At 40.2% G+C, this 17523-nt stretch overlaps 1 protein-coding gene across 5 annotated transcripts in view; it reads right to left on the reverse strand.

The window, feature by feature from the left end:
* Positions 1-17523, reverse strand: part of DIP2C (disco interacting protein 2 homolog C) — a 304530-nt gene that overhangs the window by 112307 nt on the left and 174700 nt on the right. For all 5 annotated transcript variants that reach the window (XM_071559895.1, XM_071559893.1, XM_071559892.1 and 2 more), the window contains one exon: positions 16734-16844. In XM_071559895.1, the coding sequence (XP_071415996.1) occupies positions 16734-16844 (111 nt within the window). The remainder of the gene's footprint in view (positions 1-16733; positions 16845-17523) is intronic.

Below are 17523 nucleotides of genomic sequence, written 5' to 3' on the forward strand. Positions count from 1 at the left end.
TCTTTAGTTTACTACCTTGTACTGTCTCGCATATTTCTATGAATTTTGGGACAAGATACACATGAGGAGACTGTATGCAAAAGACATGGCAGCACACAGGAAGTCTCTTGTGGTTGCACATATTGACCACCTGACATCTTGCCTTTTAACCAGTTCCCACTTGTCAGCTGTAGAAAACACAGCAAGTGGAGTACATAATTTAGCTATTCCCATTTGTGATGTAAGAGCAGAGTGAATCGGGTCTAACCCAGAGTGTCCCACTTCTGCTGCTCTTGAATCTGTTTGAAGATCACCCTCATAGCCTGGGTTGGCAGTACACAGTCATTTGCCTACTCCCCTATTGATGCAGTGGCAGCTCTGAATGGGCAATGTGCCCCAAGAAAAACAATAGGAAAAAGAAGAGCATGCATATCTTCATTTAAAGAAGTGTTGGTTGGATCACGTAGGTATAAGCAAGTTGTTGTAAGCAACAACATGGAAGGATGACTGGAACCATTAGATGATAAGCTGCTGATAAGCTACAGTGTCTCATTTTCAATAATGGTGTTCCCTATCTTCTGCCAGGGTTTAAGCACCTCTCGGTGCAAGTACAACAGGGAAGAGTAGTAAGGATAAGAAAAAGAGCATTATCAGCTGGTTCTGTGAGCTGTTTTATTTTTTCTTTTGTTTTAAATCATGAAGAGAATGAGAACATCACCAAAGCAGAGCAAGGAAAGAAAACAGCATTCTCAAAATATAAAAGAGCTGTGCAGCTGATAGACCAAAACCAAGGAGGGCTGCAATGTAACATCAGAGAAAGATTTCTGTCCTGTCGAGTCATTATTTTAAAGTAGAAAGTTTAAGGTCTTTTTTATAATTGAAACATGATGAAAAGTTTATGTGAAAAGTATCAGGCTAAGAAAATAAACACTGTAAATATTTACCTAGCAGCATGTCTCCAGGATAAATTCCTACCTGCTCACTCCACACCCATGTCAATAACATTTGCAGGACTGGACATGCTCACTAATAGTTTGTGTTTCTTATACATCAAAGAACAAAAATTCTTAGTTTTTATTCAAAGGGTAGCAACTAGCTATCAAGCAGTAAAAAATGAGCTTTCCCTTTAAAAACAAAACCAAACCAAATCAAACAAAAAAACCCTCAACATTTTGCAGCAATTTTTGGAAAAAATAAATTTGGCTGATCAACACAGGAGAAACTTTCTCTATATTATTGTATATAGAATTGTATTTTTACTGTAAGTATTAGGAAGCAGAAGAAATTCTTCCAAAAATGTTTAAAGGAGGACAGCTGACAGAAAATATTAAAATGCTTAGTGACAGCTGGATGCTGAATCATAACTTGTGAATTCTCTGATTTCTTTTTTGATGCTGTTTTGATCTAAGAAGGTAGACTCATCAGCTTAATTAAAAACACTCTGCAGGGTTTTAATTTTCAAATGAGTCCACAGGAGTCCAGGAATTGAATTGTTTTCTTAGTAAAGCACATGCTTGATATGTTTATTTGTAATGGGTTAGTGTGAAATAAACCAGACTATAGATTGCTAAAAAAAACCCCCAAACCAAAACATCACAGGAAAGCAAAAACAATGGAAAAGATAAGAAACTCCAACTAAACAAGAGGAAGCTGACTGGGGAGAAGGAATATGCACACCTGCTCCCAGGCCAGTCTGCAAGGTCAACTATTCAAAAGGCATTATTCAGACTATGGTGGCTACAAAAAAACCAGGACATGTGAAAATGCTGAGGACAAATAGTCCAGAGATGGTCCAGGGACCATTAGCAAGAGCTTATAGATTTTTAGGGGGAGAGAAAACAAGGCAGCAGAAACAGTCAAGCTTGGATGAAAAGACTTTTCACAATGTTCTTTCCCAGAAATAAATCTCGTGGCTAAACAGTGTCTCTATGCATATAAAGAAAGTCTAATGATGAGGTAAAGAATGAATAACAGCTTATATGGGTTTTATGGTCTTATTTTTGAATGAAAGCCTGTTGATGGGTTCTGAAGATGCTCTTCAACCCATTTTGACAATTTTGTACAGAGTAGTACCTGCTGAGCTAATTAACATTCAAGCCATTCATACCTAGAGACTGAGACCCAAAGTATTGAGAAATCAGAGACCTGAAGGAAAGCCAGACTGATACTTCAAAATTACACTTGAGAACAACTCCTGGGTTACAACATCTACCCTGCAACCACAGCAAGATCGAAAACGTAAGTAGGTTTGTCCCACCAAATATCAGCTTCAGATATGCACATTGCATTCACATGATTTACTTTTCTCTAGTTTTTCATTTTGTTTTTCTGATCTACAAGCTGACTTTGCTGATATTGCACAAGGAATGTTAACTAAGATACAGCTAATAATCTTTTATTGTACTTTCATGAAGTATGGATTTAAATCCAAACTGAAACATACATTCCTCACCAAATGGTTGCTTGTCATCAACTGAAGCGGAGTGTGGTGGTTCTTTGCCTTTATCATGGTAAAAGATGGGCGTTCATCATACTGTAGGTAACTCATTGCTTGCTCATAATCTGTCCCTAGCAGCTACTGGAAAAATACAAGGAGACCTATAGCAGGAGTTCATACAATAGTACCTGGACACTCCTTGTTCATTAAAGGAAGGAAACTACATTTGTGATATGCACTAGGCCAAAGTATAATGAAGGTGCAAAGACATAGCCAAGTTCCCTCAGGACAGGAAACTGCTGCCCCCCCGAATCCATCAGCACAAAGCAGTTTGTATTCACCACATATTGCACACATCAACAGAAACATCACATCAGAATTTCAAAGCATCTCTGGTTGGGTGATGCCCCTGTCTTGCACGTCTGACAAGAGTGTCAGAATTATCTTCTCAAACTACCCTGGCATACTCAGGCTAACTAAATCCATCATATTGTCATTGAGTATTGCTTTAAAACACAGATGTCTTGTTAATTTTTTTTCTGAAAAAAATCATTCAAGTATGAAAACTTTGTCCCAAAATGACACACATAAATGCTTTCATTAAAAAAAAAGGAAACATATATATATATATATATATATATATATATATATAAACATTTCTCTCGTCATAGTGTTGCTTGCTACAATTTTTAAGTTAGTATAAACTTATGATAGTGTTTAAAACATAGATATACCTTGACGTAATTGCACTCAACCCTTTAGAGAAAGTCCTAAGTGGAAAAACCATGCTTATAGGAGAAATTTTCTTTCATGTACAAGTCTGCAACACTGTAAGTACCCTGTTACAACTGATAAAATGACTCCAGTTCCTGAACCTTCAAAGCACCCCTGCAGACCACAAAATCTTTATACTCTTCCCACCTGGCTTTTCCAAAAGAATGTTGCAAAAGAAAATCTACAGCAGAGTAGAATCAAACTACAGTAGTAGGAACCAATGCACAGTGTCTTATCTGCTACTGTCCTCCACTGGTTTAGGTTGCCAACCATATGTTGAACCCAATTTGTGTGTTTGCACTCAAGGAATCAATAAATAGGTAAAAGTAAAGCAGCACACTTGGGAAAGCTCGTTGCTCAACTTTTGCTCACTGCTCAACACCAATCAGCCTGGTGTTCAGCATTCAACCTGATACATACATCTTACAGGCTGCCTGGCAATACTTAGCAAACTGCAGACAAAACAGCTCTGTCCCCAGACTTTTCCCGGTTGCATTCCAGCATTTTCACTTGTTTATTCTCTCCCTTTACTTTCTATGACAGGATAGAGAGGGCAAGCATACTTCTGGGACCAAAGTCAGGAAGTCAAATAGAAAGTAAATGGAACTGTAAAAACAAGCAGGTGGTAGAGAAAATTTTTTCCCTCAAAGTGCTAATGATAGATTAAAAAGGAGATGAGGCCTCAAAACAAAAGGCAGAGAAATTAAAACTGCCAAAGAGAATGAAGGTGTGTAAGTTCAGACTCCCAGCGTGATGACATCAGCCATTGCATTCCATAATCAGAAACTCTCATCTATTGCAAGTAGAGGTAAATTCCTCATTCCATCAGCAGGATGAATTGCCCAGCTTTCTTGGGCAGTGCTCTGCTTAGATCAGTCATTCTTTTTATCTCGTTTATCTCATAGCTTGGCACAATGTTGTGGTCCTTGATCAAATGGAAAGGCTTAGGAAAACACCTAACCCACTAACAGACACTGCTGTGCAGCACCACCTTGATGCAGACACTGCATTCCCCAATGTCTTCCCCAGCTTTATCTCTCTGTGTGATCCAGTATGTTGAACACCCAGTGCATCTGACTGCCCATAGAAAAGGCAATAAACCCACCTCTCTGTTTCTGTGGAACCAAGTGACATCCTGCCTGCACTAACATGCTGCTTCAGTGAGATCCCCCAACACATCAAACCAGGGGGAGACTGGCACATCAGTGGCCAGCACACAGCCCAGCCAGAGGGGTGAGCCTACACTCAGACACTGCTCATCTTAAATGCAGCATGGCATGAGAGAGAGCAACCCATATATCAAAGGGATAACTAGGTGACAGCAGATGTTAGGCAGTGTTCTTTAACAATTTATTCCATACTGTAGATGACCTGAAATCTACTCTTTTTTGAGTCAGAAGTTGAGATGGATGTTTTTTAACTGGCTGTGGGATAATAAAAGTCTCTTTGGAACTTTTAATGAAGCCTTTTCTAGAGAACATACTTTCTCTCCTCTTTGCATACTTAGAACAAGTGGTGACTTCCCTCTATGACAAGCTGCCCTCTACTAGTAATTTCCTTTGAGGAAGACAGTATGTATGATCCTTCTAGGCTCAGCTGCCTCCACAAGCAAATCAGTCTTCCTTTCCTAAAGCAAAAAAGCAATTGTTGTGTGATGAACAAGGTCAGCCACTTCCTGCTCCACATATGGAGCCGTGCTGCACTGTCTCATGTTTCTCTACAGCTGCCAGAAGAGCATTCTTCTGAAGAGTGCATCCTCATTTGGCATGGAGCATAACCCTGACTCGCCCTTCCCCTTGCACCCCACAAACAGGGATGCTCCATTCCTTGCTTGGGCCAGATATGCTGTCCTTGAAATTTCTGAACTGTAACTGAGACATTTGAGATATGCTGCTAATTCCTAGTCCTCCTACAGACTTTAGCAGCTTTAGCAGAACGAGATTGCTCCTTTTTGTTCAGTTCTTCCTTTTAAAAAAAAAACAAAAGCCTATTCAACAAATTACAGTTGCGTTCTTCCCCGAGGCAGAAGGGTTGTTACATTGTTTTTTCCTTACAGAAGTTTAACACGTCTCAGCAGCTTCCTTTTCAGTATTAGCTGCATTTGCTCCATAGGCATGTCAAACAGCATACTGTAAGCAAAGCGATACCTCCTCATGGATCAGGGATTTGGGTATGAGTCCTGCACAGGTCACGAAACAGAGTGCTCATCCCATGGCAAGCAACAGCTACATTAAAAAATTCCACATTATGAAACTGTTTCTCACAGCCCCTGCATAAAATGCTTCAGCACAAAAAAGAAATATAGTATCTTTTTCTGTAATTAAACCAGGTATTGCAGTTGTTGTCAAGTAGTTCTCCTACATCTCATTTATCATGTAGCCCTGTTTCTTTTTAAGATAAGAAATTAGACTGGCTGTAGACAGGAGTCATGGTTTACTAGAATCAAGATAGTACAAGTCTGTTTCTACCTCTGTTTCTGGTAAAATATATTCCTTCTGTTGGTTTTGCTCGCATTTTCAGTTTCCCAGTAGTTGTGAAGCCTCGATACCTATTCATCAGCTGTTTAAGAAAAACAAATATGGAAAAATAGGCTGTTACCTAATTTTTGCTGTACAAATGCAGAATAACCTAACAGAGTCCCTACCACGCAGACTGGTTTTCCTGTTCTGAAGTAATGGTACTAATTCCACCCCTCCTTTCAGGGGACTTAAGCTGGAAGAATAAAACTGCATGGAGACATACCTAATTATAATTTATATTCATCCATTTCCTCTATTTCTTTCTTTTGCCTCACGTAATTCTTCTTCCATGAGCTCTTTTTGTCTTTTTTTTTCAGCTGATGTTTGGTGGTGGTGGTGGGTTTTTGAGGGGGGGAGCAGGGTTGGATTTTTGGCGTTTATTTTTGAGTTAGCCTTTGGAAACAATCTTTATTTCTTTGCTTTAGTAGCCAATTCCTAGTAACATGATAATACAGCTGGGAGTAGCACAGGTCCAAGGACTCTGAGAAGGTTTAGCCTCCTTGCTTGTTACAGAATAGTCCACAAACACAACTGACTTGCTTGCACAACAGCAGATTATTAAGATCAAAAAAGGTTGATGCTCTGCTCTAATGAGTTGAGAATACCAAAGGACTTTCAATAAGAGGTCATTTATGTACCTACAATACATAGTTATGTCTTATTTATACTGTAGTAGTGGACCAGCCCTGATCCTCTTTACTTATTTAACAATTAAGTAAAACCACAAATAAGTCTCTGCCATAGGGAAACCATCATCTGGGATGGCATCAAGGAAAACAGTTGGAAGAACAGGCAGAGGAGGCAACAGGAGCAACAGCAGTTTATATGTATCAACACATAGTGCAAGAGAATAATCACAACAACTTCTAGTTATTACAGGGAGACAGCTGATACTATAGGAAAACAGCATTATGAAAGGTGAATTTTAGCTGAAAATTCTAGATAAGACAATGCTAAGTATAACAATTGTATGCTAAATAATTATACAGAGAGAAAGTTGGCAATTGCTGTCTTACAGGAAACCAGTTGCTGAAAGCATGAAAGTCTCTTACGAGTTTAATCAGACCTTTGTTGGAGCTACCATGGAAACGAAGGATATACTGAGAATTCATTTCCTAATATGTGGCCTGTAAATACTCTGAGTAGAGATAATTTTGTAGCTACATCTATTGGAAATGCAATCAGGACATACTAAATAGGGTGAGACACGGTAAATGTGGTATCATCAGAAGAGATTACAGTTGAGCTTTGTCTTTTGATTGTCCTGGGCTGACAGAACTGACTTATTTTCAGGCAAATACAGGGCAAGTGATTTCATAAAAATTGCTGTGTTCATCCAACACAGATCAGACCTTGGGAAATCATCTCACCTCTGGGAATGTGAATATAAGTGAGTCCATATAATAACAGATCTTTGTTGTGGGTGATGCTATAATGAAAAAGTCTCACAATACTTTCACAATCTCTCTGGCTATTAAGAGCAAAGCACATATCCCCAACAGTGTGACACCTAATTTCTCTCCAGCTGCAAGCAGGTGTGCTATTAATTCTGAAAAACAGCATTCACAAACACAGTGAATACTTGACTGAATGCAAGAACAGCTGCTCTAAGATGACTCTCATTTATAGGAGGGCTGTGGAGGTTAGTAGAAGAAATAAACTGTTGCTTACCTTCCAAAAAACAACTTAAGTGTGGAAGTTTCAGCCTCTGGGATTTATAAGCTATATAAAATGGGCCTCTGGTTTTACTGGGAACTGGGGATACATGAATATGCAGGCAAAGTTCAGCTGTCATTTCATGAATCTGAGGCCAAATTTTGTTGATCTGCACAATTTTTGACAACGGAAAGTCAGTGGTTTAGAAAAGATCTGCACTCCCATGAACACTCTATTATTCAGCCAATGCAGAGTACCTGCTGAGCATCTTCTGTCCCCACCTGGTGCACACATGCAGAACCTAGATGGTTTATATGTTCTCATGGAGTCAGAAAGTTTAACTCCAGGGAGGAAAAGCATGGCTGTCATGTGCCCCCTTGGCTGGCAGTGGTGATAATCCACAATTCTGTGTAGAAGGAAGCAAAAAGCTGAACATGCAGTTGGGAAAGATGTACAGGAAGGCTGTGAATCACAGAGGTTACATGCTGGAAACAGAGAACACCAAAAAAGCAGACTGAACTCTTTATGACTCCACTGCTAGTTTTGCTGAAAGGCATAGTTTTTGCCTTACTTTGGATTCTTCAGATATTACAATAAAGTATATTTTAAAATGTTTTTCTCAAAACTCTGAGATTTAAAGCTATATTAACTCTACTCATAAGTGAAATAAAAAACCAACATGCAGGTCTCCCACTAATAATTTCTATCCCTCCATCTATTTATCTCATGTGTAAGACAATCTGGAAGTCAGCTTCACACAGTGATCTCATCTCAGGCCTCCTTACTATGCAATCTGAAGTAAAACAACTTTCTGTTTGTTTCTCTCTGGAGATCCTCAAATAATTTTCCTCAAGAGTTCTACACTTACCCTTTCAAATTTTTCTGCTGGGTCAAAAGCAAGAATGTGGCAATATAAATTACATATTTGCTAACATTTTCTTCAATGTCTTTTTTGCCCTAACTGAGTTGTAGCTTGAAATTAACTTTGTAAATAAGCTCAATTGAATTCGAGATTAATTAATTTTTGAAAAAATCTGTTTACAGTCAGGTTAATGATTTCAAATTAACTCTAACAAGTAACCCTTGCTCACCTCAAGGGTTAAAAAAGTATTTGTTTTATGACAAGCAACATGAATACTTATATACAGTTTTCTTGATACTTAGCACATTAATCATATTTTTCTTTCTCCTTATTCTTTGGAGAAATGTTATATGATGAGGATTCAATAAAAATGATTCCTCACATCTTCCCATTTCATCCTTTACCACACACAACTCTCAGAGTCTCATAGTGTAATTCTTTTTTGTCAGTTCTGGCAGGGTTGCACAGGAAGATCTTCAATGTCCGTTCAAAAACACAAAATAAAAGCTACTCATATATTTTTAAATGTCCATGAGGTAAGCTGTAAAGATGCAAAATGTCAGCAACCTTTTTTAGGGTTCATACACACGCTTACTTCATAGTAAATGAGAACAAGTATGTGGTAAGGCTCCTGAAGCTCCTAGAGCAGAGCAGAGCAGAGCAGAGCAGAGCAGAGCAGAGAAGAGCAAAGCAGAGCAGCTCAGCTACCGCAGGTCTGGTGCCAACTTCTCTAAGCTTTGAGTCTACAGGGAATGTTCTTTCATTGCTAGCTCCCTTATTCCAAATGACCCTCCAACCTGGCCTAGGATGATTTGTTCTGAAGTTTCACAATTTCATGCTAAGTCTAAGCTATTTTCCCTGTAGAACACCAGTGTGGGAAAGGTGGCTCAGGAATGTGAGCTGTGAGAGTTGTAGTTAGGATGCATTTGTTTTGGCAGTACCTCCAAAAATCTCCTATATTAAGATGTCTTTTTAAAGAACTGCTGAGTGTGCTTGGAAAATGGGCTGTTCCCTGCAGTGTTGGGATCTCTGGGGCAGGAGCTGGCAGCTCTCCAAGGATGGTGTACCAGACCAATTTTTTCTTTCTCATCTTCACAACCTAAATGTATAGGAAAAAAATCAGCAGAAGTAGGAGAAGCGAGGTACTCCTGTCGGTACCACAACCACCACACAGGCATTACCCTTCCTGCATGCTACTACAAATGGCATTTCTCAAAACATTCCAATTCTCAGCTCCCAACTCTACGCTCACCTGCTGCTGTGCCTTTTCAAATCTGTTCACAGAGTCCATGTAGCACACGTGCTCTCATTTGCTGCTCTTTCCTCTAGGACAACATGAACCAAGTCTGCCTGAGCTCAGGCAGCATTTGGATAATGCTCTCAGGCACATGGAGAGATTCCTGGGAGCAGGAGTTGGACTCGATCATGATGAGTCCTTTCTGACTCAGCATATTCTATGAGTCTGTGAACCCTTTGACATAGAGGCAGAGCAATTTCACTTACGCTGCTACTTCCCACATGCTTTCTGACATCTGGAAAACTCATCTTTTAGAGCTCACTGGTCTCATTTTTCTTAAGGATTACCCTTGCTCCATCCAGGTGGTGCTCTGGCAATCTTCAAGGCCTCTTAGAGAGCTTGTGAGAAACAAGGAACTTAACAAACTTGACCCAACCCATTCCTCATATCCTTATCTCAGCAGAGGAGGATCCTAGTTTAGTAGAAGTTGTAGAGCCATTATCTCATTTCTAACACATACATGTGCCTTTGAACACATTACACCACATTCCCTATCATTTAATGCTGATTTTTTTTTAGTTTCTAATTTTTATTGGTGCACATTTTTTGTGTTATCCCTTTTGGTTTGGGCTGGTTGTTTGGCTGTTATTTTTACTGATAGATGTGGAAACAGGTCCCAGCATATGAAAAGGTGCTCTGGTTTTCAGCAGTGGGACAAAGAACTCCAGCTTTTTGCTTTGGCCTAGTCATGGGCCCTTTGGAAAAATCAAGTTGGAAGAGACCTGATGTTTCAGTTCTTTGTGTGTTGAACACTCACAGCAGGGAGGATATCATTCATGTTCTCTAGAGAGGAGTTAAAACTGATGCTAAAAGTCTCTGAAGGAGTGTTTCCCTCTGAACCCTGCAGACTGTGACCAGCTGAGAAACAAAGAACAGGGGGAGATTTATTGTGACCAAAAGAACAATTTCTGATGACAAGGACCTGGCCAGTTACCCTTTGGCAGTGCCACAGCAGCAGCTGCTGCTGTACTGCACTGCAGCCTTTACGTGGCAGCAGAGCCCAGCTCTGCTTCAGGCTACCACAACAGGCAGCCACAGGCAAGGGGCCAAACTGCAGCAGGACTACTCTAGGGCTACACTGTGGAGGGGCTGCAGATCACTGTTTTAAGCACTAAAACAGTTCAGACCATTCTTCCAAAAGCAAGACAGCCTACATGATGGTATCTTAAATAATTATGTCAGAAGCTTCAGCTCCTTCTATGAGGGATTTCAACATTAGCAGGAGTAGAATGTAGCCAGTGCTAACCAGGGAACAAACAGGTCCCTAGTGACTGTATGGAGGGGAACATCCACCAAAAATTTCAGTCTTCAACTGAGTTAGCTCATTTAGAGAGAATGGTAAGAGTGGGAGAGAGAAGTCATTCGGTTACCCACTTACCCACTCCATCACATAATTCCTATCTCCTTATCTCAATACACCATACCAAGTCCATGGATTTACAGCTTCCAGAAATACCTGAGAAACCTAGTTTCTAAATGGCACTTAGGAAACAAAGCTATATGTCCAACTGCAGCTACATGTACATGACCATTATTAACTCATTCTCCAGTCAGTGCCTGATTTTGCAGTCCTGTCACTGGAGCCAGACCAAGCCTGATGCTGACATTCCACACGCAGAGCCAGAAGTGCAGTGCAAACCAGCTTTCCTCTGGCTGAGTTTTCTTGCCTGAAAATCCATTGGCCAGAAAAGCCTCTTGGCCAAAGTTACTGATCCAGCCTACAGCAACATTTGGCTTCAATGTCATCTTGAGTCCCCAGATAATGTTATAGTACAAGCACAGGATAAGGAATGGCAGCTCCTAAGAGAAAAACATTGCCATGATGTACATTAGGCAAACCTTTCCAAATACTAAGTGTTTTTTTTTAAAAAAATCAGTAGTAAACAAATCAAAAATACTTTGGGATTAATAAAAGCTCAACTATTTGCTATATTTGTATGAAATAAATAATACAGCTTAACCCTGCACTGATTCAGTTACTACACTTACAGCATTATCTATTTCTTTGGACATAAAAATTATCAAAGCTGACATTTTGAAATGTAATGATTTCAGGGTTCCTTCCTGTATAAAAAGAAGCAGCCAAGAAATTTTAAACCTTTTTTGGTTTTAAGAAATTAGACTGAATTTCCAATGTAGGCTGAATTATAAAATCAAATTATCTTGAAACACAAAATGTACCAGGAACAGTTAGGGGGAAAAAACAATCCATAAACTCTAAGAGTCAATTTTAGTTAGAATATAAAAATCATAGAAATCAGGTTTTCACAATTACACTGCTAAGAATTCTGTTACAATATTAATGCAATAATAATAATAATAATAATAATAATAATAATAATAATAATAATAATAATAATAATGGCTGAAATAAGAAAATAGGTAGGGATTTAAAATGTCACAGTCTGACATTTTCCATAATAAAAGAGCATAAATTGAAGGTGGCATTAGTGGCAGCAATGATTTTGAGACTCCAAAGAGAGTTCATTAAACAATCTTCACTGACACCTAAATCTTTGTAAAAAGCAAAGGCATGGAAGGAGAACTGGATGACTTTCAGAATCTCAGACTTCCAATTAGGAAAACTTTACCAAGAAGAGACAGAAAAGTACTTTGATCAGAGTTGGAATGGAGGATATGTTTGCAGATGTTAATTGAAATAAATTGTGTAAAAACACCAAGGAAGAGAAATATTTTCCTAGAAGTGAACTGCTTATTAGTTAAAGACTAATTTTGTTTTGGGCCTTTTCCAAGGAGATGTGCCAAATATGATAACAAACACTGAAACTGGGTAACAGCTAACATCTAACAATCACCGTATGATCAGAGCAGAGATGCTGAAGTACTAAGCACAGGAAAACAAGAAGTGAAACAAAGATTTCTACCTCAAGCAAATCTGAATCAGAAAACAAGATACCCAGAATGAAATCTGACTTGCAAATTTGCAAACTACAGTAATAGAGAGCATGAATTATGAGACCAAGAAAGAAAGAGACCTCTGACCTCACAGGGGCAATGTATAGAAGGGGAGAACATAGTTCAGGGTAGGAATTTTGCACTGTATCTAAGCAAAGCTCCTCTGAAAGTAAATCTGAAGATGATCTGATAACTCTTCAAAATTGAAATGTTTACATTTACCTTCACTGACATTTGCTACATACTGTTTTCTCTTGGGGGAGTGAAGTTGCAGGAGTTCTTCAAACCAATTTGCTGAGTAGTTACACTATAAGCAACCAATGTAGGAATTCAAAGCCCTGCCGTAAGTCTCCAAAATACTGTCAAACTTTTCAGTTTTAACACTGAGGACATTTTCAGAGCAGCAAGAAAAATCTGCATTTCTACTATATAGTCCTAACTCCCCTAAAGTGAGACTCCTGCACTAATAACAACCCTTTACACTCAATTCCTTACTTTTCCTCTCAGCAACAAAGTTTGTGTCTTTATTATTTATATATATCTTTACAAAAACTCACCCCATCCTTTAAGGCAGGACTTTATGTACCATTTCACTGAACAAATGCCTTCCTTTTAAGGCAGCAGGCAGTGACTGAAACCAAGGAGCAGCAACATCATCTCAGAGCACTCCTGGGGGCTCAGAAGAGGCACGCAGTGAAGATGTGCATGATGCTTCCTTTCACTCACCCCCACACTGACTCAACATCTTAGTTTACAAATGGCAGGCATAGCTCAAGCAGACAACTTCCAGCATACAGTCAAATGCACTTATTTTTAACAGAACTGCTCTGGAGAGTCACAGCTTGGATGTTTGAAGGCCATGTGTTGCAAACCCACAAATTAGACAAGTTCAAATCAATTCAAGGAATAGTATATTTTTACCTATTTAAAAACACTGGGTAAAAATCAGACCATTTTTAGTGTAATGTTGGAGAAGCATCTAGGAGCTTATATATCAAGGAATTATTATGCAGATACCACAACCATTATTCAACAAAAAAAATTGGCAGCATTTACAGTATGAACCCAAGGTATCTGAGGGGAGTGAGGAGTTTGAAAAATTTATCAGAATGGTCTGGACACACATGAACTTTCTCTGCCACATTTATCATTTAATTTTCCTTTAAAAGGGACTGACAAGCTCTTTGACTACTGGAATGAACCAGAGATACGTTACAAAAGGCTTAACAAGGAGTTCTCTGTAATTTTCCAGTTGTGTCAGCACAATAAGTCTGAGTGCATCCAGAAAGATGCATCTCTCAAACACAATCCAGAGCTTCCACAGTCAGCTCCTTGGCACCCTCCATAACCACCAGGCCCTGGCTTCTGACTCTCAACTCACAAGGCTCTCTCTGCCACAAAGGTGCTGTTTATAGTTCCCTTCTCCTGCGGCTGCAAGAGAGGAACTATCAGACGAACCAGTCTGTGGCCTCTGGCCACTGTCTGGGAAGGGTGCTTATCCTGCAGCAGTCCCTGTAACAGTTGAAACAACAGCTGAGCACACCTACACTTCATCCAGCTAAGGTGTAGTACATGCAGTTTTTGCATGAGTAAAGAAGGCAAGAGCAAAGAAGTTTCAGAGCTCAATTTTTCTTCACAGAATCACAGAATTGTTAAGGTTGGATTATCGAGACCAACCACTAACTCAGCACTGCTATGTACAACACTAAACTATATCCCAAGTGCCACATCCACATGCCTTTTGAACACTTTCAGAGATGGTGATTCCACCACTTCCCTAAGCAGTCTGTTACAATACCTGACCACCCTTGCAGCGAAGAAATTTTTTCTAAAATTCAATCAAAACCTCACCTGGTGCAACTTGAGGCCATTTCCTCTTGTCCTATCCCTTGTTGCTTGGGAGAAGAGAACATCCTCCTCACCATAACCTCCTTTCAGGTATTTTAAAGAATGATAAGGTCTCTCCCGAGTCTTCTTTCCTTCAGACTAAACACTCCCAGCTCCCTCAGCCACTCCCTGTAAGACTTGTGATCCAGAGCCTTCACCATTGCCCTACTCTGAACATTCTCCAGCACCTCAATATCCTTCTTGTCATGAGGGGCTGTTATAAACCAATTACAAACTAAACACTTCCTTCACTTTGTGTTGTATCTGGAGCAGCATCATGAAAAGAGTTGGATCCCATTCATCTGGAAATGAGTTTGTGCCCTTTTGTTCAGCTCTGAAATTAATTTTATCTTCCCTTAATCAGTGATCCTCTTTAGGGCATAATGATGTTCCCAACTTGATATACTTCAAATTAAGTATTTTTCTTGTGGTATTCACCAAAGTAGAACAGTACAGCAAAAGCTAGCTGTGCCACACAACCACAGACTGGAGTAGGACAACAGGAACCTTTGGAGATGATCCAATCCAACTTCCTGCTCTAAGAACATTGCTTGGGGCCATGTCCAGTGGGGCTTTGAATACCCCCAAGAATGGGGACACCACAACCTTTCTGGGCAACCTGTACCAGTACTTGACCATTCTTAGGGTAAAACGTTTTTTCTTGTGGTTAAATGGAGCTTTTCATATTTCAGTTTGTGCCAGCTGTCTCTTGTCTGTCACTGGGCACCACTGAGAAGAGTCTGGCTTCACCTTCTTTAATTGTCTCATCAGATACTTACACATGCGGATAAGATCCCTCTGAGCCTTCTCCAGTCTGTACAACCCCAGCACTCTCAGCCTCTCTTCACATATCACAGGCTCTATTTGTTAATCATCTTTGTGGTCTTTTGTTGGACTCACTCCAGTACATCCAAATCCCTTTTGTCCTGGGGAGCCCAGCACTCCAGGTGTGCCTCACCAGTGCAGTGTAGATGGGAAGGATCACCACCCCTGACCTGCTGCCAGCATTCCTCCAAGTGCATCCCAGGAGGCTGTTGGCCTTTTTTGCCATAAGAGCACCTTCCTAGCTCATGTCCACCAGGACTTTGCTGCCAAGCTGCTTTCCAGCCAGTGGGCCCCCAACCTGCCTGAGTATAAGGGGTTATTCCTTTCCAGACACTGGATTCTCATTTCCTTTTGTCAAACTTCACTGGATTCTTGTTTGCCCAGTCCTCCAGTCTACTCAGATCCTCTGAATGGCTTTACAAACACGTGGTATAACAACCACTCCTTCCAGTTTGGTATCATCTGCCAGTGTGGGAAGAGTGCACTCTGACTTACCAGCAAGGTCACTAATGAAGCTATTAAGAGGTACTGGAGTCAGTACTCACCGCCTAGAGTACCCCACTAGAGACTGGTGTTCATTTGGACTTTGTGCCACTGATCACAACTCTCTGAGCTCAAACACTTCAGCCAATTTCCAGTCCACCTCACTGTCCACTTACCTAACCTGTATTTCACCAGTTTGTCAAGGAGGATGTTATGAGAGATACTGGCAAAAGCCTCACTAAAGTAAAGGCATAGCACACCCACTGCTCTTCCCTCCACCTCCAAGGCAGTCATCTCATTGTAAACCCTGTTAGGTTGATCAAGCATGAACTGACCAGCCCAGTAAGAACACTTTATAAATCCATGCTGTCTATTCCCAACCTTCACATATGCAAAAACAGTTCCCAGGATAATTCGCTCCACCACCTTCTCACAGACTGAGATGATTCTGGCTGGCCTATAGTTTCCCACATCCTATTTCTTGCCATTCTTGAAGACAGGAATGAATCTTGCTTGTTTTTATTCTTCAGGAACCTCCCCTGATTGATACAACTTTTCAAGTTGTTGAGAGTTGATTCACAACTACATGGGCCAATGATGCATCCCATCATGTCCCGTGGACTTCTACTTGTTTAGTTTGTTCAGATATTCCCTGTCCTGATTTTCCTTTGCAGAGGGTAGGTTTTCATTACTCAAGACTTTCCCACTGGTCCCAGATGCCTTGGATTCCTGAACACAAGTCTCACTAGCACAAAACAAGGCAAAGAAGACGTTAAGTATCTTGGTCTTTTTCATGCCCTTTGTCACCTGGTCCCCTGCCTCATTCAGCATGTTTTCCCTTGTGTTCCTTTTGTTACTAATGTGCCTGTAAAAGGCCTCATTGCTGCCCTTCACATTCCCTGCTAGATTCAATTCCAGATGTACTTTGGCTTTGTAACTCCACCCCTGCATGCTTGGACACGTTTCTGTATTCATACAATGAAAGTTTCCCATATATAGCCACATGAGTTTACAACAAAATTCCATTTAAAAAAGCAAAGAACAGAACCAGACATTTCAAATTTTCGGTCCAATTCTGGGGTCTTCAGTTCTACTTACCCGACCTATAGCGCTCATCCCGAGACCCTGAGGACCTGCGACGGTGATACCGAGAGGAAGAGGACGGAGTAACAGGAGTTCGACGTTCCTGTGGTAATGCCTGGTCCACCCCTGCATTAATGAAAAAAAACCAAACAGCTCATTCTGATTGAATTTTAGAAGATTTACAGTGAGGAGGAATTCAGCATACACTAGAAGCAGAAAATGAACATTCAGTGCCTAAAGCACATCATGCCAATAAACACTACTTGCCTCTGGTCAGCTTTTCTGATGTGGTTATTTTCCTGATCCTCTCTAAGGAACTGTCTGGGATCATGGACAACATGACAAGAGCATACAGACAGCAAGCTTGGTGATATTTTTTTTCCCCAACAGATGACTTTTCATACAGTAGTACTTAGGAAATATTTTAATGAGCTAATAAAGGCAGACACCATTGCAATGGATATTGAAACTTTCCTGTAAACTGGGTCATAAGAAAACTTAATCAGTGTGTATCATCTACAACCTCATCTGGTTGGATGATATCAGCTGGTGACAACAAGTTACTAATGTGTGGAAAACTAGTTCCTATAGGAGCTATAGTAATATCTACAGGCATTTTTAGCTACCAAGGGTCAGAAAGTAAACAATAACTGCACCAAACCAGGCCGAAAATAGTAAGCTGTTCCAGCAAAACAACAAAAGTAGCCTTGCAATATATATACCTGCAGTATGTCAGTATGTTGGGCCTAAACATCCAGTATTTTAAGATTCAAACCTTTTATTCACCCCTTTCTCATAGCGAATT

Source organism: Pithys albifrons, chromosome 7, assembly GCF_047495875.1.
Source record: "Pithys albifrons albifrons isolate INPA30051 chromosome 7, PitAlb_v1, whole genome shotgun sequence".
Lineage (NCBI taxonomy): Eukaryota > Metazoa > Chordata > Aves > Passeriformes > Thamnophilidae > Pithys > Pithys albifrons.